Here is a 26,147-nt window from a genome sequence, read left to right as displayed (position 1 = left end):
ACCCCTCTGACTTTACCCAAAGGTGCAGACTGGAGGGGAGTCCTGAGTCCATCAGGAGATGGAAGCAGTGTTTTGGAGAGGAGAGGAAGGACCAATCGGTCTCCTGCTGCCCAGCTTAGTTACATTTTTCCCCTCTGTCTGCTGCTGGCACAGAGCACTAAAGGAGGATTTCATCCTAATAGGGACAGGGGAAAAAAAAACACTGGACAGGAGGTGGACAATTTGACTGGAAGACAATTTGACCTTTGTGACCTGTCCCTATTAGAGTGGATTTACATCCTCTGGTGTGCTGTTGTGGGGTGTTATTGGGACAATTAATTTATTTATAATTATGAATGCAAAGAATTTACAATTATGTGCATTTTCATGCAACCCATTAGAAATACATTATACACATTAACAGCTTTTAGTCAGATTTTCTAGAAACAGTTGTTACTGACCACACAACCCATTATGGGCTTCAGTTTTCCTTAAAATAGTGGGAATATTTGTAAAATCATGCGTTGCTTATGTAGAAAAAAAAACATGAAAAGTAGATTTTTATAAATTAAAATCTTTATTTTTATTCCACACATTAAACAAAGCAAAGATTTCAGAAAAAAAAACAAACCGTAAAAACACAAAGTACAAGAAATATCCTTCTCAATTTCAAAAAGGAGAGTCAACCTGAGAAAAGCATTCACAGTATAAAACATTGAAGCATCACCAAGCAAAGGCGTCTTTGAAACAGGAGGTAGAAATCTAACATTAGAAGTAGAACACTGCATTCAGTTTGGAAATAACTTAAATCTTAGTTCTGTGCAAAACAGAGAACCTGTCCTACAAATATATTACATTCTGTTGGATCTTGCAAAACACAAAGTTTTCAATTAGAATCATTAAAATGCTGAAGTGTCTGAGTATTTGTCATATACTTGGACATCTGAATGAGGGAACAAGTACAGGCCACGATGTACAGACTGGCCAAAAGGTCTCCTGATCTGAACTTGACAGCCTCAGATATGCCCATGATTCTATGAAATCCAGCTGGGAGACCTGCGACTAACCATGGTCTGAACCTTGACATACTTGTGAATTTGACCTAATGTGTCATGTGCCAATCATTCGATATACTTAGGCAGCAGAAGTATTTCTTCTATGTGCAGGCTCGCTCAGAAGAATCTGCACCAGAAACAGCTTTTTTCCTCACTGCCACTGGACTTTGGTGAATGTTCCAAGAGGGTATCAACACACGGAGGTTGAGTTTCTAGTATGCAATAGCAATAAATGGACATTAGCAATTTTTGTATGATTGCAATTTAAGATTTGTTGCATGATCTAATTGTATAACATAAATGTGTAATTAATCATACGACAGGTCCTTAAATGAGAAATGTAATTCTGTTACTGAACTTCTGGGCTAACAAATGCCCTTATAAAATGTGCACACCTTTCGAGGCCTCTCAGCAAAGAATAGCCTGAAAGGACCAAAGGTAGTGTTAGAAATGTGTTATAACATGCCCAAATGACTCATTTGGAGAGAAATTAATAGAATGTGATAAAGATTGCCAAAGAAAACTTAGTAAAACTCTAGAGTCCATCCAAATGTCAGATGTAAACATAAAAAAATCATACTGCATAGGAATATTTCAGTGTACAACATTAATAATTACCAAGTTTCACAACATGTAAACTTTTATACAATCAATTATTGTACCTACACAAAGTGTAGCAGTGCACAGTACTATACTGAGCAGCATAGTGTTCAAGCTTTAAGGAGATCACACCAACAGGCTACAAGGACTGCTCCATATACATTATAATACCAGGCTGAGAGGCCTCTTAACATGTGAAGAGAATTCAAGATTGTTCCTCAATTGTGCAAAATAAGCATTAGAAATGCAGCAATGACAGGAGTGATCAGGGCTTCTTTGGCACTTTATCTTGTCCATGGTCATGTCATGTAGCGGGTTATTGCTCTAAGGCCATAAAGCAAGGCAGCTTGTAGTCTGGCTTCAAGCAATAGCAAGTTCAAGTGGACCTAAGACAAAAAGCACAATTAGCATCTCAAATAGAGGCACTCAAGGCGGCTATGGGGACAGTTTAAGTTATATTTCTCAAAATGATCTTGCCTTTGCTCAGAAAAGTCCCTTTCCTCCAGCTTTCAAGATGGCTACTGCAGTAAATAGTCTAAACCAGGAGGTAGCAAACACAGGGCACTAAATAGGGAGATTTAAGTTTGGTGCTAATCAATTTTTAGGATCTAATTCATCTATCATGTCTAATCTATGGCTGCTGGTCGGAAGCCTTAAGATGTAACTTGTTTAATTCCATTGCTTATTTGTGCCTGGAGAGTCTAAAACCCAACTGTCCAGCGCATAAACAAGAACTTAAAGAACCTGTAGCAAGAAGAGTACTTGTTCTGAAAATGACCAACTAAAGGAATCCAAACCAAATTGATTGGATCCCACTGCTTCTGTTTACATCAGTTATACAACAAATCTATTAGGAACAGACTAACCATGTCCAGGAAGTGTGAATGTAGCCCAATCTATGAACAAGTTAGCAATAGAATATTATTTCCCTTGTCAGAGGGTGTGACTACACCATGATATGGACATATCACTGCCATGGTAAAGGGGCATCAACACCAAGCTGTCAACTTACATATACATTTATGAAGGAACAACATGAGCGACACTATGCAGTCTTACGATATCCAGAATTGTCACTATGGGAAATAATATTTAAAGTGTCATGTCAAGAGCCAACAGGAAGTCTAAAATCATTGTCCTTTTCTTTAGTTGACAGCTATATGCGAGGCGGATTTGATCAGTTTATCCTTTGTCTCCCAGTACAATAAATGTCAGATAAGCAAAAACAAGATTAGCTGATAGTTTCCAGATGGTGGAAACGTGAGGCAAAAAGGAGTTGTTTTTTTTTTACAGAAGCCGTGAACATAAGTTTCAAAACATACCTTTTCGGAATGCTTAAATTGCCTCCAAAAGTCATTGTACAGTTGGCGCGTCACTCTCTCGGGGTGGCAAGTCACAGTTTTCATATAAGCCTTCAAGCTTCTTTCTAGCAGCTGATTTACCTCACCATAGTCATAATCATCATACCTAGTAGCAAAGAATAAGAATGCAAGTGAACGAAGGTTTAATGAGGTAGTCCATTACTTTATCATTTAGGACCCAGCAATCCCCCCATCCAGAAACTTGCATACCCTCAGAAATCTCAAATACCTCGACCTACACTCTCTGAATCCCTCCTCCCTCTTCCAAATTCCTTACACGATGCAGATGCTTCTGCCACCTTATACAACACCACAACAGCTGCAGCTCTTGAATCAGTCGCCCCCCTTCACACATATCAAAGCTCACAATCACAGGCAACCCTGGCACACCAGCCTGACTAAAGAACTGAGAAGGGCTTCCAGGGTTGCTGAACGGAGATGGACAGGTCTCACTTCAATGAGCACTTCATCGCATTCAAACAAGCCCTCACTACTTTCAAGTCCACAGTCACTGCAGCAAAACAAACATACTTCTCATCTCTCATCCTCCCTGTCTCAACCCTAAACAGCTATTCAGTACTTTTAATTCTCTTCTGTCCCCCAGCACCTCCTCCCTCTCCACTCATCTCAGCTGAAGACTTTGCCTCATTATTCAAGCAGAAGATTGACAACATAAGGCAAAGCTTTTGCCATAAGTCCCCACAATTCCTCCTCATATCTACTCAACTCTCCTCCAAAACCAGCTTCACCGCCAGCACAGAAGATCAACTTTCCAAGTCACATCTCACCACCTGTGAACTTGACCCAATCCAGTCCCACCTCATCCTTAACCTTACCACAGTCTTCATCCCAACCCTAACCCACCTCTTCAACCTGTCACTAACTAGTGTCTTCCCCTCATGCTTCAAACATGCGTCGATCACACCCATCCTCAAAGAGCCATTCCTTGACCCATCCTCTGTCTAGCCATCACCCCATATCACTTCTCCCCTATGCCTCAAAACCACTGGAACACCACGTCCATCTTGAGCTGTCCTCCCACCTCTCCTCCTGCTCCCTCTTTGACAGTCTCCAATCTGGCTTCCGACTGCACCATTCTACTGAAACTGCCCTAACTAAAGTCATCAACGACCTACTAACCGCCAAATCCAAGAGACACTACTCTGTCCTTCTCCTTCTGGACCTGTCATCTGCCTTTGACACAGTAGACCATTCCCTCTTACTATAGATTCATCTCTCAGCATCACAGACATGGCCCTATCTTGGATCTCCTCATACCTAACAGACAGGACATTCAGTGTCTCACTCACACCACCTCCCCATCTCGCCCCCTATCTGTCCCCCAAGGCTCAATTCTAGGTTTCCTGCTCTTCTCCATCACACATTCGGCCTGGGACAGCTAATAGAGTCTCATGGCTTTCAGTATCACCTCTATGCTGACGACACTGTTGTCTCTCAACCTGATATCACCTCCTTACCAACCAGAATCCCACACTGCCTGTCCACCATTTCATCTTTCTTCTCTGCTAGATTCCTAAAACTTAATATGGATATATTACAGAATTCATCTTTCCACCATCTCGCTCAACCCCCCCACCTCCATCTGACCTATGGCTGTCCACTCTCCCCAGTCCCGCAAGCTCGCTGCCTTGGGGTAACTCTCGACTCTGATCTCGCCTTCAAACATTATATCCAAGCCCTTTCCACTTCCTGCAGACTCCAACTCAAAATATTGCCCGGATCTGCACATTGCTCAAACCATGAATCTGCAAAAACCACTAGTGCACACCCTCATCTCCCACCTCAACTACTGCAACCTCCTGCTCTGTGGACTGCCTTCTAACACTCTCACAGCCCTGAAATCTATCCTAAACTCTGACTATTTCACCTGTCCCCTCAGCTATTCCCTGGCCTCTGCTCTATCAATCCCTTCACTGGCTCCCCATTGCCCAGAGAATCCAGTTCAAAACCTAACCATGGCATATAAAGCCATCCACAACTGGTCTCCTCCATACATCTGTGACCTAGTCTCCCAGTACATACCTGCAATCCACACAAGATCTCCTGCTCTATTCCCCTGTTATCTCCTCTTCCCACAATCACATACAAGATTTCTCCCGTACATCCCCCCTACTCTGGAACGCTCTACCCCAACAGACTCTCGCCTACCGTGGAAGCCTTCAGAAAGGAACCTGAAGACCCACCTCTTCCGACAAGCCTACAGCCTGCAGTAACCCTTGCTCCACCATACTGCTGCACGGCCAGCTGTACCCTCACCCATCCCTTGTAGATTGTGAGCCCTCATGGGCAGGGTCCTCTCCTCCTGTACTAGTCGCCAACTTGTTTTTGTTCAAATCATTGTACTTGTTTGCTACGTATAAACCTTTTTTAAATATGTACAGCGCCATGGAAGATTATATTTAGTTCAGATTTTGCTGGACTGGTTTGAGGGTGCCATGTCACATAGGCAGAGCCCCAGAGGGGCCAGAACAGCAGAATTACCCATAATTTTACAAATTATACCTCAATAAATTCATCTAGGGGGTGCAGTGATCATATTGACACCATTAGTGTGTCAGATATTATACCATTGGGTGGTGAAGAATTGTTTAGCCCCAGGTTTTACATTTTCACAAGGGAAAATTGGGTAAAAAAATGGCATAAAAATTTGTCACGCAATTTCAGCTAAACGTGGCAATGCCCCATGTGTACAATTAGGAATCCATTCACTATAATGAGGCAGCAGTTACTCTGGACTCAGTCTGGCCTCAGTTTAGCATTGTCCTTTTCAGAGGGGCACAAAACTAGCCAAATGCACTTTTATGCATGCTTAAAAAGACAGACACCAACAGATCATAGGCCAGACAGTCCAGTGTCTGTCTGCCTCATTATAGGGAATCTTCCGTTATGGATTCCATGGAAACCCTGATGTAAGCTCTCAGCATAGAGCACCAGCTAAATGTGAACCAAGCCTTGCTGCGATCTTTGGTGGCAAAACGAACAAATCAGCAGCAGGTGGTTTTATTTTTTACACCGTTCCTTGTGTGGTATAAGTGAGTAGATTACTATTTTTCGGAATGGAAGACTAAAAAAAAAAAAAAAAAAAAAAAAAAAAAAAAAAAGTGAAACAGAAAGGGAGGAACACCCAGATAACTCACTTGTTCTGGAGGTTCTGCAGGTGTATCAGAGTGGCCAGTGGTTTGTCCTTCCATAGCTGGCAGTCATGATGCTCTGGTAACCTCAGCTCCCCCTAACGATACTTAAATAGTATTTCTCTCACCTTATCTGAATCGTCAAAAAGGCGTTTCCCCTTTAATCTCTTTACCTCCGAAGGTGTTTTGCACATTAACCCCTTAATGACCTTGGGATTTTTTTTTTTTTTTTTTTTTTTTTTTGCATTTTCATTTTTTGCTCCCCTTGTTCCCAGAGCTATAGCTTTTTTATTTTTCGGGCAATATGGCCATGTGAGGGATTATTTTTTGCGGGATGAGTTGTACTTTGAAACGCCATTTCCAGTACATGATATGGTAAAACTAGTAAATGGGAAAAAAAATTCCAAGTGCGGTAAAATTGCCAAAAAAAAAAAAAAAAAAATGCAGTTCCAGTCTCTTTCCACGTTCACTGGATGCTAAAACTGACCTGCCATTAAGAGTTCGTAGACCCCAAACATGTATAGGTTTTTTATTTTTTATTTAAGGGATAAAAAAAAAGTGGCACCATTTTCTGAGACCCCGTAGCAACTCCATTTTTCGGGATCTGGGGCCGGATGAGGGCTTATTTTTTGCGCGCCGGGCTGACGTTTTTATTGATACAATTTAGGGGTAGATCCGATGTTTTGATCACCTGTTATTGCAATGTTGCGGCGACCAAAAAGACTGTAGTTCTGGCATTTGGAATTTTTCTTCTTGTTACAGTTTACCGATCGGATTAATTATTTTTTATGTTAATAGATCAGGTGATTCCAAATATCCAAATATATGTATGTGGGGTTTATTTTTAGTATTTTATTTTGAATGGGTCAAAAAGGAGGGGGGGGGGGGTGATTTAAACTTTTTTTCCTCCCCTTTTTGCTTGCTTCTATAGTCTCCATGGGAGACTAGAAGCAGCAACTGTCCGATCGCCTCTGCTACATAGAGGTGATCTGCTCATCGCCTCTGATGCAGAAGTGCTCCTGTGCTATGAGCGCCGACCACTAGGTGGCGCTCATAGCAATCTTTACATGACAACCACTGGAGTCTGCTGCAGACCCCAGGTTGCCATGCCACCCATCAGTAACCCACGATCACGTGACGGGGTCACTGATGGGCGGGGTAAATGATGCGCTTCCGGCACGGCGCTGTTAAATGCCGCTGTCAGATTGACAGTGGCATCCGACTAGTTAACAGATCGCGATTCCACCTGCGGCTGTTGCGGGCACATGTCAGCTGTAAGAATCAGCTGACATGTGGCCGGTTCAGTGCAGGCTCAGCTCCGGAGCCGGTGCTAAACTGGGGGGTGATAGCCTGGGGAGTACTAACACGCCCTAGGCCAATAAGGGGTTAATGACCAGGCAATTTTTTACAATTCTGACCACTGTCACTTTGAGGTAATACCTCTGGAACTCTTCAACAGATCTTGCTGATTCGGAGATTGTTTTTTGTGACATTGTACATGGTAGTGATAAAGTTTCTTCAATATTACTCGCATTACTTTGTGAAAACATCAGAAATTTGGCGAAAATTTTCAAACGTTGAGTTATCATGCCCTTAAAAGGGTTGTCCACTACTAGTAATTGGCCATGCTACTTTTATGTTGAAAATAAGTACAAGTATCTTTGTAAATACCTTGCTTTGCAGTTACTGCCTGTGAGCGGCTATCGCTGGCCACTCAGTCATGCAGCTGGCTCCGACATCCGCTGATGTCATGTCTTACTTCTACGTTCCACGGTGGATGCTGCGCTGTGGGTGGGGTTACCCAGCACCCACCTCACGCTCTCTCTCTCCCCATTCATTGCGAAGGGTGGATGCTGGGTGTGATACACAGGGTAACCCCGCCCACAACCCAGCATCCACTGCGGGGACCCCATCTGATGTCATGCCTCACTCAATGTGACATCAGTGGCATGTCACGTGCTGCCTGTGAGCGGCCAAGGATAATTATTTTCAACATAAAAATAGATTTAATATTTGGCCAAAGTAGTGGACAACCCATTTAAATCCGGAAGATATGTCACACAAAATAGTTAATAAACAACATTTCCCACATGTCTAATCTTACATCAGCAAGCATTGGACTATGTCATATGTTGAGAAAATACACTGGGCGCACAGCAAAATTGTCTGGAATCTAGAACGTTTGAGAGCCCCTGACGTGCCTAAACAGTGGAAACCCCCCACAAGTGACCCCATTTTGGAAACGTCACCCCTCAAGGATTTTATCAAGGGGTATAGTGAACATTTTGAACCCAGAGGTACGACACAGAATTTGATAACATTAAGTCATCATATTGAATAAGTTGTCATTAGTCTTGAGCACAAGTGCTCGCTACTTGAGTTTGCATTGGGTACGCATCATGTATCGCAGGTGTCGAGTCACATGCTCGAGTCCCCACCCTGCATGTTTCACGGTTGTTTTTTCATATTTATGGTACAGTATATTTTTTTGCGATTATTTAATACACCCCCCCCCCCCCCTTCACTTTTACACTTTGAACCACTATGGGACTTTCACTTTTTGCAGGCGGATTGCTTGGATAGCATAGAGATGCAGCAGCATCCTTATGCTATGCAGGCTGTCAGCTCTGCAGAGGCACAAGTTAGATAGATCATGCACAGTGCACGATCTAACTTCCTTATGCCTGGTGACCCAGATGTCGTCATGACAAACATCTGGTCACCATGGCAATGATCGGGACCCTTGCGCACACAGCGCTCGGTCCCCGATCCAAGGTTAAGAGGGGCACTCTTACCTCTGCTTGCCCTAAAAATGCTGCGATCGACTGTATACATTGCTTAGGAGGACCATGCCTGACACACCCCTTTCCTGGCAAAACACACAATATTGTTATCCTGGTCACAATGCCAATTTTTCCAACATCTCATTAAGCTTCTTACCTGATCCCATAAATACACTGAATATAGTTCCAGATGGCCCTACGCAATTTGAAAGTGTCCACTTCTTGGTGAGAAGCTATAGTATGATATGTCAGGTTATAGGCTACTTGGAATTTTTCATCCAGCAGTTGACCAACCTCTGGATACAATCTATGCAATATAGAGTAGCCATGGTCTTCCCATGTGTAGTCCTGAAACAGAAATATAGAAGTCAAATTGAAGCCCCTAAACACCTTGTGTTCCAGAGGTATGGAACCATTACATGAAGAGCAACCAATCCCCACCACCCTATTTGTAGGAAGGAGGACTAGGAACTATAGTAAAGGACAAGTTATAGTTAAGTGAGGACTACTCCACTTCATATAATAAACCGCAGGATGTTTTTTTAGTGTCAGATTCAGGTCTTAAGAAAAACAAACTGGCTAAGTCTGTAGTGGATTATATCCACTGCAGATGATGCATTTAATGTAAAAATGGTCCATTTGGCCTGATGAAATTGAACATTTAGTTTATTTTTTATTGTAAAGTAATGGCTGACTCACATGAGCACGGAATGTAGGGGGAGCCTGCTCTCCTCTTCGAGTGAAGTCAATGTAGTCAAAATCTGGGTCATCCAGAAAGCGGAGAACACTTGGCGAGCAGAAAGAATTAACAATATCACCTGTTAAGTAGAAATATTTGACTAAGCATTTTATGTACAAAGAACATCTAAAAGATTTGATGTTTTTATTTTAAAAAACTTGGACAATTCATACCATTAGAAGTTACCATTACACATTCTCTTTTCTCCTGTTCAAACCTAGTCGCCATCTCTTCTTTGCTTGCCTCCTGTTCCACCTCATCCAGTTTCTTTATCTGGGCCAGAACACGTTCTGCTTCCTGCGGTGTGCCGATTCCCTGTGCACACAAATGTACTGCAATTTTAGCATTGTATAAATTGTTTTTTGCCTCAACATCCACATTTTAAGGACTATTCAGCAATTGTCACCATAGATGATGTCATTTTTTACCATCATACAGTGAGCAGAAGCCTTACTAAACAGGGTTTTTAAAACATGCTTTTAAGGCGTTGCTCACACATTGCTTTTTTGCTGTGTTTTATATGCAGCCAAAACCTGGTCTTTGTAGTAAAAAAAAAAAAAAAAAAAAAAAAAAAAGGTGCAGCCAAAACACCAGTTTTGCGGAATTCTTTGTAGAGTCCCAAAGTTAAGCTTTGCTTCCACCATGCAAGCATAAACAATACAAGGTGTTCGGTCACTAATGCATGACATGTGAAACCATAAAACACTTTGGGAAGAAAAGGGCCATTTGAGCAAATTTTAGGGAAAAAGTTGGCAAAAATAGTGACAATTTTGAACAAAAAAAAGTGGAATTCATGTATGTAGTGGAGCTGTGAACTAAGGTTACATGAATTCCTGAAAAAAACAAAAAAAAAAAACCGTTGCAAGTGTAAAAACAGCTGGGAAACATTGACTAGGTAGGACAGTTTACTGAATACAGGTCACTAATTTAAAGAAGCACTCCCATCAAAAGTTTATTTTCTTAATGTATTGCAATCATATTATATAGCACTGTGTACTTACAATTGTCCATTTTACCCTACTACCCAATTAATTCTTCTCTTCTCCATGTAGAAGCAAGTAGTCCTTGCCCCTACATTTATCATTCCCCTCAGATCCAGCTGCTCCTTCCTTCCCCTGCCAGGGACTTTTGCAGTGACTGATGAGTCACACAGGGAAATGTACTTCGTGTTTCTTCATAGAGCTTAGAAGGATTCAGCTAGTCAGTTTTTAATCACGTGATGTCATAGACCTAATGGAAAACTGAAGAATTGAGTAGAAAGGCAAAATGAGGAGCTGTAAGCACACAGTGCTATATAATATGAAGAACGCAATATATTAAGCGGCTAAAAAGTTGGATGGGAGTGCTCCTTTAAATTATCAGTACTTAAGAGTCAGAAGAAAACGTCAAAAATAAATTTGTACAGCAGGATGTGAAACAAGAGTTTTCTTCACCAAAAATGCTGCAAAAAACTGAGTGGCATTTTTGCATTTGCCTAACTTTCTGTTGGTGAAAACACTGCAAAAAACACTGAAAGAATGGAAATGCTGCAGTTTTCAAAAAAAAAAAAAAAAAAAAAAATCATCAGTTTTCCAATTTAGTCATGAAAATGTGTGTGCCTGAGATTTCTTAAAGGGAAGGTGCCCTCAAAAAAAAATTTCTCTCAACAATTGCAAAAACGTAAAGTATTATTGTTTTGATTAGTTTTTCCAATATAATTTTTAAATGGAGTAAAATATGAAAACTAATTTAAAAAGTTTGATATGTTCCACTTTGAAACACTAGGGGTAGCAGCTACTGAAATTTGGCATGAAAACCTTGTGTAGAGCTGGCATGCATTACGACTGCTGAAAATCTGGGCTGGATTTGCTCCATGTCTGATGTCTCCTCCCCCCTCCCTTTCTGGGTGTTTACAAGTGGATAAGAGACCATGAAGTTTAGGAATTAGGATCTCAGTGAGGAGCCATTTTGTTGTAGACACAAAGTGATACCAACACACAACTACATGCAGATCCTTATGCAGCAAGGTCTGATATTAGGCTATGTGCCCACTTCGTGTAAATTAAGCAGAAATTTCTGCATCCACCTGCTGCGGGAAAGCGCAAGCCTAATTCACATGCGTTTTCCTGCAAAACACAAGCGCAAATCAAGAGCATGCACATTGTCAAGAGCTTTCCAAGTGATATTAGCAACACTTGGAAAAGTGCTCGACAGGTTGGTCACACTGCATAGTGCTTGACAAGTGTGACCAACTTTTTACTATTGATGCTGCATATGCAGCATCAATAGTAAAAGATAGAATATAAAAAAGAATAAGTCTCCTCCTCACCGCTACTCCCCGGTAGCTTTGTTCCCATAGATACAGAGCGGCAGGACCTGTGAGGACCTCATGGTCACATGACCGCAACATCGTCGCAGGCCGTTGCCGCAATGCATCTCTGGGTTCGGAGGCGAGGAGATCGTGGGCAAGTATATCGATATTTATGATTTTAATTCTTATATGTGTATGGTACCTGGGCCTGGAGGCGAGTCTCCTCTCCTCCAGACCCGGGTACCATACACATATTGAAGCGCACAATATACACATGGTGGGCATGGGCATGCACATAAGGCGGCGATTACATCGCATAACCGCAAAATTAATGGACATGCTACGTGTTTTTACGCAGCGATAATATGATGCGTAAAAATACTCAGCATGTGCACATGACTTGCGTTCTCACATAGGGGACCATGGGGGGGCGTATATACTAGCGTTTTTCAAGTGTTTGCGCTGCGTAATTTACGCAGAAAAAAAAAAGTCTTAAGCGCAATGTGGGCACACAGCCGTAAACACATCGAGATACCAACACACAACTACATGCAGATCCTTATGCAGCAAGGTCTGATATTAGAGCGTCAGCTCTGCGGCCCAGGCCTGGATATACAGGAGTATATAGTACAGAGCGGTCACTGAGGTCTGATATTAGAGCGTCAGCTCTGCAGCCCACGCCTGGACTGAATATTGTCCTTGTGTTCTTACTATTTATTTTGTATATAATGTATTTAAATGTTTCAGTTTTATTTAGTAATTTGTATTTTCATTATAAATGCAAATATAAAGGGTCGCCAGTCATGTGACCCCTCATGTTATGGATTAGGTACCAGTGATAAGTAATAGTAGAATAGTGACTGCGGCTCTGGAGGTGACTGGAGGATAAGACGTGCTGTCTTATTCTTCAGTCATCTCCAGAGCAGAATTCACTATTCTGTTACATGATGACACAGAATAGGGAGCGCAGCTCTGGAGGTGACTGTAGGATAAGACCAGATGTAACAGCAGAATAGGGAGCGCAGCTCTGGAGGTGACTGGACATTGTCTTATCCTCCAGAGCTGCAGTCACTATTCTGTGTCATCATGTAACAGAATAGTGAATGCTGCTCTGGAGGTGACTGCAGAATAAGACATCACGTCTTATCCTCCAGAGCTGCACTCACTATTCTGTTGTTACATTGTGTCTTATCCTCTAGTCACCTCCAGAGCTGCGGTCACTATTCAGTGTCATCATGTAACAGAATAGTGAGTGCAGCTCTGGAGGTGACTGGAGAATAAGACGTTAGATGATGACACAGGATAGTGACCACAGCTCTGGAGGTGCCCGTCTTTGTACCCCTCTCTCCCCCTCCCCCCACCCATCTCCACAGCTCAATCTGCTTGGAGTCAGCAGCATGAGCACAAGGCAGCTTCCTGATGGAGAAGGCCCCACCCACTGCTGTGACATCATCCAGGGGGAAACGAGCTCACAGCATAGCTGTGGGCTTCAGAAAGATGGCACCGATCTCCTCCCATAGGTGTGACCTGGACAGCCCAGTGGGCGGGCCCAGGTCACAGCTAAAGCTGTTTCAATGCAGCATATTTAGTCGGAGGCCGACTGCAGAGTCCTATGTACAGGGGCTGCCGTATTTGAGGTGTGTAACTGATATTACACACCAGCAAATGCAAATGGCAGCCCCCAGCTGTTGACTAAAATAATAATAAAAAAACGGTTCAAACAGTGATTTTAATTTTGTATTAAAAATAACTGATTATATAATCAATTATTAATACAAAAAAAAAAATCTGCGGCACCTTTCCTTTAAGTGCCATAGCACCTGCTGGTACTGTAAAAAGCAGCTTTAAATTTGCATAAAAATGAGTGAGCATAGCCTTAAAATGTATACTTCCATATTGAACATTAATAAGCCATAGAAGTCCCATGTGTGTGGATTTAGCCACTCCTATGATTTACAGGGGGTTAGAGAAGCCAGCCTCTTAAACAGAAGTTTGACATTCACTACCTCTTTAAAGAGAAATATTTAAACAAGAGTTCACTGACTTTATGGAGTTTAATGTTAGGGCAAAGTCAGCTTTTCATGAGCAGAAAGTTTCTGGATTAGTATGAATTTGGAGAAACTGTCAGTTGTATGTAGGAGGGTTGGGTGAAAGGACAATTCTGTGCTTGCAAAACACTTGTTGCAAAAATAGTGAAGACAGCACAACCTGTAATTCAAGAAATACTGTGCACAGACTTTAGGATTAAAGCAATGTTCAAGGCTTTGGGGCATCCAACTCAAGAGCCCAAGCTGAAGTTGTAGGATTCCTGGGCTAAGGAATGATCATTCAGCAACTGCTTTACCAAACTCCTCAGGCATAAGACTCCAGCACCATTTCAATAGTAACAGCTTGTGGTACACTTGCTATGGGTGGAGCGGGGCGTTTACAAAAAAGTAAAGTTTTCAATACTACTTAGTCATAAAATCACTAGCAATAACCAATTTTGTTTTTATACATACACAATGCATCAGTAAACTGCGATTAATAAATACATAAACTCCAATAGTGCTGTTAACAGACAAATGCAAGGTACTTCGCTTTTTTTTTTTTTTAATCAAAGAGTGCAAAAGCCATCTAATCATAAAAGGTGTACCCAAATATGGATGGTCCCCAACATCTTGCTATGTATACAGGCTGCTGATTTCCAGATTAAAAATCAAACTGCTCTTTCATTGGATGAAATTATCCCTTGTGCCGCACCAAAGAATCACTAAACGGTGCCATGTATAGTGTAAACCTTACTTGCAATACAAAGAACCATGGCAGCATTGTTGGCCCACCGATCGGTAAAACGTGACTGGCAGCCGTATTGTGCCATCAACTCATGTAAATTAATTTTATGGTCTACTCACCTCGCCAATTAAGACATCAGGAGAAGGGGGACGGTGAATGCCCTCGTTTCCCTCTGGTGGGTAAATGCCACAACCCAGAATAAAAGAGGAAAGAGCATGGAAGTGGGTAAGCAGGACAATGGCATGGATCAACTCTGCAAGAGACCAAGCATGACCAGCTGGAGCTTTTAAAAGACACTAAAAGGGAGAAAAAAAAGTAAATATTTCAACCCAGTGCAATGTGGCCTCAAGCAAAACAAATTTTCCTTTTAGGAAACTAGTCAAAGACAGGCATCAATACAAAGCAGGTTCCTCAAAATTCATACCAGAATGGAACCAGTTGTGTGATAATCAGAATAATCATTTAAACTACAAGTAATGTAGGATCCTTACCAGAACAGGCTTTAATTCATGCCAAATAGGATTAAGGCTGCTATTGCACCAGAAATGCTTTGATACGATGTTTCATTTTATTTTTCCTTACACATTCCAATTGTACATGGCTATTTTTTTGTACTCTTCCACTGAATAAACTATTTTTGAACCATTGTTGGCTGAATATGTTCTACTTTTCCTTGTAAATATGAGTGTGCCTACTGAAACGTGCGCATCACTCACCGCAATGTGTTCTTTGGTAATCAGCCATGGCCTATGGGCAAGATATTTATTCAGATCATTTAGTCTGCGCAGTTTCAAAGGTGCAGAACTCAGACCTTCCAACCAACGAGGATCACCACCAACTTGAAGAAAGCTTGACGAATGGAGCGACACTAAATACACACAGTGGTGCCTTGCAGAAGCCTGAAACAAAAGTAGGGTCATCAGAACATGGTAGAAGTAACAACCACTTTACACAATGGCTTTCTTTAGCCTGCAGTCACAATGCAAAAAAAAAAAAAAAAAAGTTCCAGCGTGAGGTGGGAGGGGCTTTTAATATCTCGCATTTCCTGTCCCTGTAAAGAATAGGAAGGATGACTGCCATAGTGCTGTCAGGATGGACATAATGGAAAATGCATCCATGCAGCTGCAGAACCTTCCACCTTAGTCTGTCAGCAGACAGACAGTTTTGCCATCACATTTCTGAAAGCCCCCCACATAAGTGTGACCTTATCCATCACAGCAGTATATAATGACTGTAGTAGACAATGGATAAAGTACTACATGACCAGTGACATCTACTGCAGCAAAGCACCAACTTGCTTGCCCATGGACAAAAGTGGCATATTTCTGGTAAAAACAGCAGACCTTACTTTGTAAGGTAAGGCAATGCCTGTGTTGTCCCAAGCAGGACCCTAGAGTCCTATTCCAGCCAGCGCTGCACAGCTGAGCAGGGTGCACATCCATACCGTCACCGACTATTTACACAAGGTACACCGCTACAACCAGAACAGGTTAAATGCCTATTATAAGATTAAAGTAGAGGGAGGAGTCATTAATTCTTTGTTTTCCACTAATTTTATTAAATGGGTTTTCTTTGTTTCAGAAAACCTTTGTCTCAGCAACAGATTAAAACTAAAATAAACATTCTTTACTCATTGCAGCCAATAAAGGAGCTCAGTGGCTCTGCCCAAGTTGCAGTCAAACACTCTTCAGCTCACTGACTGGCTGCAGCGCTGTCGACATGATGTCAACACTGCAGAATATTGCATACATCAGGAGCAATGGCGGAGACTCACTGGATCTGATGACGGTGAATAAAGCAGTTAAATAAAACAAAATACCTGCATGGGATGGGTTTTACAAAACCGCTTTAAGCCCATTGTTTGCAATATAATATTAGCACATGATTGTAAGAAGCCAGTTTAAAGCGGCTAAGAGCGTTTTTTCTCCTGCCTTTCTCTAACAAGTTGACCTGCCTTTGCCACCATGACTGCTACTCTTACTGGAGGAGATTGTAAACCATCATATATGGCAGACATAAAAACTAATAGACAGACTGGAAACGGATGAAACCATTACCTACCATTACAGCCACATAGTGTCTCTCTGGAAGGGATAAGGCTCCATCCATACGCAGAAGCTGATGCTGAGTCTTCCAGAATATGTGCAGATATTCTGGATGAAGCCCCATTACTGAAGCAATGTTATCACTCAGAGTTGATCCAGGCAGCTGTAAGAAATACATCATTAATACATACTTCTATTATGTGCCTACTGTACAGCTCTGTATACAGGCTTACCTGTGACACCGGGACATAGGCACTGGGTCCTATGGCATCTATTGGTCTCATCTGATCACCTGGATCCTGAAAGTTGAAAGACTGCTTTAAGACCGGAAGAATCAAATCCTATCCACCCAAGTCATTGAAAACCCATGACGCAGGCAAGCTGCACGTGTTCATACAGGCTCAGTGCAATGTATAGTATCAATTACATCACCTATTACTATATTCATACACGCCCCAGGCACTGGAATCACCAAGGAATGCAGGAACACAGCATACTGCCAAATATCACATAGCTGAAGTATGCACATGGCATTATCTAGAGAGAACCCACTCTGAACACTCTTCATTACCAGCAAATGCCACAAGGGAAGCATTATGTAATGTCAGAGTGGGCATAGAGGGCAAAATCCGACTGGTAACAAATGACACTAGTCCAGTCATGAGCAAATAATCTAATCACTTAACTGGCCTTCATGTGTAATAGGACAATAAGATTGGAGAGCCTATAACAGCTCATAATCAGTGTATAGCATTGTGGGTGTGCAATAAGCAATGGGGAATGGAACCTGCCCACAGAAGTGATGTAACCAATTACAGAGGTTGCATGGGACTTAAATCATCCCCAATCTGTGCTTAGTGTGTGATGACATCACAGAACCATTATACCATTGGTAATTATACATAAATAAACACAATTTAAAGGGAGTGTCGCATCCACAATTCATATTAAACTAGCTGTACAGTGACATAGGGGGCACAACCCTATAAAAATCATACAGGCACTGTACATTTTAAGCAGTTCAGTTCTTTTTCTTCAGCACTGGAGTGGTGCCACTAATCTAAGTTCCAGGACCCTAGTCTTATACATACCCGCTGCAGTCTTCAGCTCTTCCCAGCACCACTGCTACAGTCCCACGCCACCATCTTGTGACCACGGCTTCTGACTGGAAGTCAGCGGTAATGATCACAAGCTCTCAGTGTATGTCTACAAGGAGCCTTGCTGAGCTTGTTCTGGCTCTCCGACTTACATGGAGAAGAGACGTCCTGATCACCCAGCAAACACTGGAGAGATCTGCAGGTCACAAACAGCTGGAGACCAACAGCTGGTAAGTAGAAGACCAACTGCAGGGGACTTTGATGAGAGGAACCACTCCAGGACTGCAATAAAAGAAAAACCCCAAAACCCACAGACTGGAGTGCTGCTTTAATACAGTGCCTGAGAAAATTACTAGTGTGTTTCCCTGAAGAGATCACCTGATTTTACAGGATTTTTGCAGTATGCTTGAAATGCAAGCCGTACTCCAAAAATAAGCCCTAGTTAAAGTCAGGGCAAGCATTTGGAGGAGTCAAACTGGGCAACAGTCCACAGCCCCCTACTCTTAGGGGCCCCCAGCATTTCTGCTCCAAAGTTAAATCTGAGGACCCTTGGTGACTTCAGTCATGTGAGCATAATGTGAAAGGTCTCAACTGCAGGAATCTAGAAGACTGAACAGGAGACAGGCTGGTATGCAGGGCCAGAGTTTAGAATGGCAGGCAAACTGGGCAGTTTTTCAGGCCCCCCATCATTTCTATTCCAGAGGTCAAGCCTGCTTGAGGACATCAGTCATGTAACAATGAGGTCATTAAAAGTCTCAACTGTAGGAATCTGGAGCTGAAGAGGAGACAGGCTGGTAAGATTCCCAATTTATTATGTGGTGTGCACCTTTTAAAAGGGAAGGTCAGCGTTTTTTGTTTTTGTTTAATCTGAAACCGCATGCTGTAGTGGTAAAACAGATTTCAGTGATGCCTCTTATCAAGCTCCATGGTTTTGTTTACTTGCAATGATAGTTTTAGCATCAGGACCTTATTGCTGGGACACAGCAGGACAATCCTCTGGTCTGTGGTCTGACTGTCCTTTTCTGTGATAAGTAGCTCACAGTCTATGGACTTTGTACATGGAGGGCTAAAAGCTCTGATTATTGGGTGCAGTCGTTCTCACACAATTTAAGTGATACCTCGCTGGATTCAGGGTCTCTTTGCCTACATCAGGCTGCTCTCTGATGAGGTAGCAAAAACCTGCTGACAGATTCCCTTTAATGAATTGGACGCATCTTACTCCAGCAGCCCCATTCATTAAGACTGGCCTGCACATCGCAAGTCTTAATGAATCAGGGCCATTGTTGACGTTAGCACATTGCCCAGTGTAAATAGATGTGCTGTCAATAACATGGCAAGTATGGGGACAGAATGATCTATTAGTGATCATTGTAACCATCTTTCTTATTCAGCTTGTGGAAAGAAGATTGCAGTACATGGTAAAAGGAAGCACGATTTGAAGAAATGCAGGGCTTGGAGTGGAGAATTGTGAGGATTATATTTGAATAAATTGCGAGTTTGTTCAAAAAATAAATGTGGATTGTAAATCAAAAAAAAAAAAAAAAAGATATCTCCGAAAATAAGCTGTAACGCATCCTTCAGAGCAAAAATTATAAGACCTTGTCTTCTTTTCAGAGAAACAGTACATTCAAGTGTGGGGCCTTTAGTGCAGCCTTGGCACGACGAAGGGCTCAAATCATTATGTCCCCTCAGTTTGCACTAGGGGGGCTTCCCTCACTTCTGATGGACTGGGCTCCTTGCATAGAGGGAGGCTGTATGATGTGCACTCACACTGCCAGAGCTCAGCCCCTGTACCACTAACATGTACAGTGCTAGTAGACGTCATTTCTGGTTTTATATGGGCCAAGTCACCTAGATCACTGCGCAGCTAGCTTAGTGCGCCTTTTGGGGGCAGACTCCCATTAATGGTACCTCCTTATGTGAAGCAATGACCGGCCCAGGGTACATGCAATAGGCGCTCCAGCTGATGTAACCTTGTGCCATGTTACAGGGAATGCGGAGGCGCCAGCTGCCGGCACCATGGAAACCGATGCACCCGCGCCCCCTAGCGCTCCCACCGTCCCACTACAGTCTGGCTTCCCAGTTACGGGGCTGAGTGCAGTCCTTACGTATCCTGGGACCTGCTCCGGCATTAGCATGGGGCTAGGGTGACAGAGCAAAGGTCACCAGAGCCTTCCAGCAGCCTGCTCCTAGGAGATAGCGCTCACTGCTGGGAAGCAAGGTATACACGTCAGCGGCGCTCAGACACCGGCCAGGGGCACAGGCTGCAGGGAAACCGACAGTTACAATGGAGCAGCTCACCACCCACCTTCATGACCCCGCGGGCACAGCACTGTTGGCATCCGGGGTAACAATCCTCGCGGACTCTGGAGCAAGTACACTGACTGCCTGCCACCCTAATGGGGGCCACGGAGCAGAGCGCCTCCAGGGCTGCGGAGAGGCAGGGAGCCGGGAGCAGGCGGACTCTGCGGGAGGCGATGCATAGACCTACTGCACAATGGGGTCCACCGCCGATAGTACTTCGTCCACACTGACCGACCACAACTCTTCTACAAAGCCGCCTCTGCCTCCATATATAGCTTCGCCAACCCGGACCTTTACCCTGGACTTTTCCACCAATCAGTCTACGCGAAATACCAAGCACCGCCCCGCTGCGCGCGCAAAGGTTCATGGGAGTTGTAGTTTGTCCCTTTGTGCTGCTGCAATAGATTTTATGTGAGAAAAACAACTTTTGTAGCCTGGCCAATGCGAGCTGTTTCTGCTGTGCGCCCTAGTGCGGGGTGAAAGGGGGCCCTAGTGTGGGGTGAAAGGGCGCTCTAGTGTGGGGTGAAAGGGCTCTCTAGTGCAGGGTGAAAGGGGGCCCTAGTGTGGGGTGAAAGGGCTCTCTAGTGTGGGGTGAAAGGGCGCTCTCGTGTGGGGGTGAAAGGGGGCCCTAGTGTGGGGTGAAAGGGCGCCCTAGTGCGGGGTGAAATGACGCTCTACTGTGGGGTGAAAGGGGGCCCTAGTGCGGGGTGAAAGGGTGCTCTAGTGTGGGGTGAAAGGGCGCTCTAGTGTGGGGTGAAAGGGGGCTCTCGTGTGGGGTGAAAGGGTGCTCTCGTGTGGGGTGAAAGGGCGCCCTAGTTTGGGGTGAAAGGGCGCCCTAGTGTGGGGTGAAAAGGCGCTCGTGTGGGGTGAAAGGGCACCCTAGTGTGGGGTGAAAGGGCGCTCTAGTGTGGGGTGAAAGGGCCCCCTAGCGTGGGGTGAAAGGGCACTCTCGTGTGGGGTGAAAGGGTGCCCTAGTGTGGGGTGAAAGGGCGCTCTAGTGTGGGGTGAAAGGGCGCTGTAGTGTGGGGTGAAAGGGTGCTCTAATGTGGGGTGAAAGGGCGCCCTAGTGTGGGGTGAAAGGGTGCCTTAGTGTGGGGTGAAAGGGCGCTCTCGTGTGGGGTGAAAGGGCGCCCTAGTGTGGGGTGAAAGGGCGCCCTAGTGTGGGGTGAAAGGGCCCCCTAGTGTGGGGTGAAAGGGCCCCCTAGTGTGGGGTGAAAGGACTCTCTAGTGTGGGGTGAAAGGGCACTCTCGTGTGGGGTGAAAGGGCGCTCTAGTGTGGGGTGAAAGGGCGCTCTAGTGTGGGGTGAAAGGGCGCCCTAGTGTGGTGTGAAAAGGCGCTCATGTGTGGGGTGAAAGGGCACCCTAGTGTGGGGTGAAAGGGTGCTCTAGTGTGGGGTGAAAGGGCGCCCTAGTGTGGGGTGAAAGAGCGCTCTAGTGTGGGTTGAAAGAGTGCTCTAGTGTGGGGTGAAAGGGGGCCCTAGTGTGGGGTGAAAGGGCTCTCTAGTGTGGGGTGAAAGGGCGCCCTAGTGTGGGGTGAAAGGACTCTAGTGTGGGGTGAAAGGGCGCTCTCGTGTGGGGTGAAAGGGCGCCCTAGTGTGGGGTGAAAGGGCGCCCTAGTGTGGGGTGAAAAGGCGCTCATGTGTGGGGTGAAAGGGCACCCTAGTGTGGGGTGAAAGGGCGCTCTAGTGTGGGGTGAAAGGGCCCCCTAGCGTGGGGTGAAAGGGCACTCTCGTGTGGGGTGAAAGGGCGCTCTAGTGGGTGAAAGGGTGCCCTAGTGTGGGGTGAAAGGGTGCCCTAGTGTGGGGTGAAAGGGCGCTCTAGTGTGGGGTGAAAGGGCGCTCTAATGTGGGGTGAAAGGGCGCCCTAGTGTGCGGTGAAAGGGTGCCTTAGTGTGGGGTGAAAGGGCGCTCTCGTGTGGGGTGAAAGGGCGCCCTAGTGTGGGGTGAAAGGGCGCCCTAGTGTGGGGTGAAAGGGCCCACTAGTGTGGGGTGAAAGGGTGCTGTAGTGTGGGGTGAAAGGGCGCCCTAGTGTGGGGTGAAAGGGCGCCCTAGTGTGGGGTGAAAAGGCGCTCATGTGTGGGCTGAAAGGGCACCCTAGTGTGGAGTGAAAGGGCGCTCTAGTGTGGGGTGAAAGGGCCCCCTAGCGTGGGGTGAAAGGGCACTCTCGCGTGGGGTGAAAGGGCGCCCTAGTGTGGTGTGAAAGGGCGCTCTAGTGTGGGGTGAAAGGGCGCTCTCGTGTGGGGTGAAAGGGCGCTCTAATGTGGGGTGAAAGGGCGCCCTAGTGTGGGGTGAAAGGGTGCCTTAGTGTGGGGTGAAAGGGCTCTCTAGTGTGGGATGAAAGGGCGCTCTCGTGTGGGCGCCCTAATGTGGGGTGAAAGGGCGCTCTAGTGTGGGGTGAAAGGGCACTCTCGTGTGGGTCCCCTAGTGTGGGATGAAAGGGCGCCCTAGTGAGGGGTGAAAGGGCGCTCTAGTGTGGAGAGAAAGAGTACTCTCGTGTGGGGTGAAAGGGCGCTCTAGTGTGGGGTGAAAGGGCGCTCTGTGGACGTTTGGGAAAATTGCACGCACACACATGAATTAGAGGCGGCTGTGTGTACAGCGCAGTGTAGGTTACCCGGGCTGACTGAGCACATGCTGCTTACACCAGTGCTGCATGTTCAAGTACACACGGTAATTCCCATGACGTGGGAAAAAATCATCGGGCTCCATTTAAAAAGACTTAATTGGACCCAACCTCCGACCCCCCTCCCAGAAAAAAAAAATTTGTGGAGTAGTGGGAGGGGTTGCCATACCGTAAAAACAGAGAGGGACATGATGCTCAACATTCAATCAGAGAAGGTCATGCGCTCATTCTCGGATCCGTCATTATCACAGATATGTAAATGGATCTGTGAGACTAGATCCGAATGCTGTCCAATAAAATCAGGCACCCCATGGACCTTTCACACAGATGTGATATAGCGTATGATGCCAACAAAAATGCCCCCAACACAGTATGATGTCCTCACAATATGATATCCCCAGTACATGCACAGTATGGTGCCCCAGACATTGTGATGTTGCCACAGAGCATCAAACACAGTATGATGTCCCCACAATATGATACCCCGGCCCCAGTACATGCACATTGTAATGCCCCAGACATTGTGATGTTGCCACAGAGCCTTGAACACCTTATGATGTCCCCAGAATATGATACCCCCAGTACATGCACAGTTCGGTGCCCCAGACATTGTGATGTTGCCATAGAGCCTCAAAAGCAGTATGATGTCCCCATAATATGATACCCCCAGTTTGTGCACAGTTCGGTGCCCCAGACATTGTGATGTTGCCATAGAGCCTCAAACACAGTATGATGTCCCCACAAATATGATACCCCCAGTACATGCAGAGTATGATGCCCTAGATATTGGGATGTTGCCACAGAGCCTCGAACACAGTATGATGTCCCCACAATATGATACCCCCAGTACGTGCATAGTTTGGTGCCCCAGACATTGTGATGTTGCCATAGAGCCTCAAACACAGTATGATGTCCCCACAATATGATACCCCCAGCACATGCATAGTATGGTGCCCCAGACATTGTGATGTTGCCATAGAGCCTCAAACACAGTATGATGTCCCCACAATATGATACCCCCAGCACATGCACAGTACACTGTGTTCCAAATTATTATGCAAATAATATTTTCTCAGATTTTCCCAAATTACCTATGTGAATTGCAGTCATTGTAATTTTCCAGTCAAATAACTATTAGAGTACAATTGAAAGGTTTTTGTACAAGCTGCCTATGATAACAGTATATTTTTAAAAAAATAAAAAACTCAAACTGCACTCAAAATGCATGTTCCAAATTATTATGCAAAGCAGAGTTTTCAACCTTTTCATTTTAATAAAGAACAAAAAAATGGTCATTTTTGAAATTATAAGCATTAGCAGATTATTATAAACTGAAATCAAACAGTTTTCAACTCAAAACTTTATTCTAGGTGATGTTACATTTGCACATAGGACCGCTTGTTCGAAAGGAGCTTCTGAACTCTCGTCCATTGAATTTGTCAGGTTTTGGATGGTTTCTGCTTCAATTGTTTTGCATGAGGACAGAATACCCTCCCAGAGCTGTTGCCTGGCCTCCTTATCCCCAATCCTGCTATGTATGGCCACTCATCCCCAATACTAGTATGCATGGCCCCTCATTCCCAATTCTGCTATGTATGGCCCCCTCATCCCCCAATCTTGGTATGTATGGCACCCCTCATCCCCAATCCTGGTATGCATGGCCCCCTCATCCCCAATCCTAGTATGCATGGCCTCTTCATCCCCAGTCCTGCTATGTATGCCCCCCTCATCCCAAATCCTGGTATGTATGGCACCCCTCATCCCCCAATCCTGGGATGCATGGCCTCCTCATCCCCCTCCTGGTATGCATGGCCTTCTCATCCCCAATCCTGGTATGCATGGCCTCCTCATCCCCCTCCTGGTATGCATGGCCTTCTCATCCCCAATCCTGGTATGCATGGCCTCCTCACCCCCCAATCCTGGTATGTATGGTACACATAAAAAATAAACACTTATACTCACCTTCCTTTCTCACCTCAGCTCCAGCACTGCGTCCTGTTCTGCTGCAGCAGCTGATGTCAGCATCTGAGCAGTGCATGGCGTCACAGCCATTCGCTCTCAGACACTGATGTGAGCTTCCGGCATATTCACTCCTCTCCACACCGGGACTATGTGCGTGGAGAGGAGCAAATATGCATTTTATTTAGTAGCGGAAACTGTCAGCAGGACCTGCGGCTCAGCGCTCCTCTGTGCCCACTACTAAAGAAAATGAATATTCATTCTTTTCCACGTCCATGGGAGTGGAGAAGATGGAATATTCATTTCCCTTTAGCAGCGGGCACACGTGGTAGCTGCAGCAACCGCTACTGCGTGTGCCCCGCTCCTCCGCCACCGCAACCCCCCCACCACTATCCACCAACGCAATATGTATATACTCTAATATATACCCGAGTATAAGCTGAGGGGGGCTTTTTCAGCACAAAAAATGTGCTGAAAAACTCAGCTTATACTCGAGTATATACGGTATATCTTATCTCCGTCTCCTTGCACTTGAATGGAATTTTGTCTGTAAGGCTATGTTCACATGTCCAGTAGTGATCAATCCATTGGCAAAAAGTTGTACAGGCATAACTTTTTAGTCCGTTTTTAAATAACTGATCTCTGCATTTTTTCATACTGAAGTCTATGGAAAACTTTTCCGTTAGTTAGCCATCTGTTTTTCTTTCATTTGTAACGGATCCAATTTTTGCTTACTGGATCCAGTAAGCAAAAAATGGATCTGTTACAAATGGACTACTGGACATGTGAACATAGCCTTAGCTGGCAAGTCAGGCTGGGGAGAGGTTGATTATTAGCCTCTTCAATAAGACTACTGTTAGGAAGTCCAGAAAAAGATCTCAGTCTATAAACACTTCTTAATTTCTCATATTTGTGATTCTGATTTACATATACTCGGGTCGGCTTATACTCGAGTATATACGGTAGCCTCTTCAAAATCTATTACACAGACGTCTTATCCAAAGAGGATTGGATTGCTGCACAATCTGGACACATATTCACTAATATTTCTCTGAAGTATGTTTCCCTTTTCTATTGTGCTTTTGTCTGATCCTCCTTTTAAACAATATACCAGACCAGGAACAAATCCATGTATCCATGTGGGATGGGGCTAATGTAGGTTCTAGACATAATTGTTTCTCTCTACTAACATTATCTGCTGCGCTGCTTGGCTGGATGGACAACTATTCCTTGGCCTAATTCACACGACCGTAAAGGCCATATTTTATGGACTGCGCAATTCCTGGCCCGACCATGGGTCTCCTGACCCAAACTAACAGCTTCAGATATGTCTTGGAGGCTGGTACTTCAGATCAGGAGACCCATGGTGGGGTAGGGAATTACAGCCTT

General features: G+C 44.6%; 1 protein-coding gene across 1 annotated transcript; it reads right to left on the bottom strand.

Annotated features, from left to right (window-relative positions):
• Nucleotides 1-537: 537 nt before the first annotated feature.
• On the bottom strand, nucleotides 538-20,337 carry SESN2 (sestrin 2). The gene is made up of 10 exons (XM_073666206.1): nucleotides 20,185-20,337; nucleotides 17,013-17,078; nucleotides 16,796-16,942; nucleotides 15,451-15,633; nucleotides 14,854-15,030; nucleotides 9,843-9,984; nucleotides 9,630-9,748; nucleotides 9,088-9,278; nucleotides 2,957-3,101; nucleotides 538-2,020 (listed from the first exon to the last, which is right to left on the bottom strand). Exons 1-10 carry the CDS (start codon nucleotides 20,188-20,190, stop codon nucleotides 1,934-1,936), a joined length of 1,263 nt encoding a protein of 420 aa, XP_073522307.1. The 5' UTR covers nucleotides 20,191-20,337; the 3' UTR covers nucleotides 538-1,933.
• Between the last annotated feature and the right edge of the window lie 5,810 nt (nucleotides 20,338-26,147).

This window comes from Phyllobates terribilis, unplaced genomic scaffold, assembly GCF_046119375.1.
Source record: "Phyllobates terribilis strain yellow unplaced genomic scaffold, ASM4611937v1 Scaffold_2__4_contigs__length_985480577, whole genome shotgun sequence".
Taxonomy (NCBI): domain Eukaryota; kingdom Metazoa; phylum Chordata; class Amphibia; order Anura; family Dendrobatidae; genus Phyllobates; species Phyllobates terribilis.
This window is presented reverse-complemented; position numbering and strand designations above follow the sequence as displayed.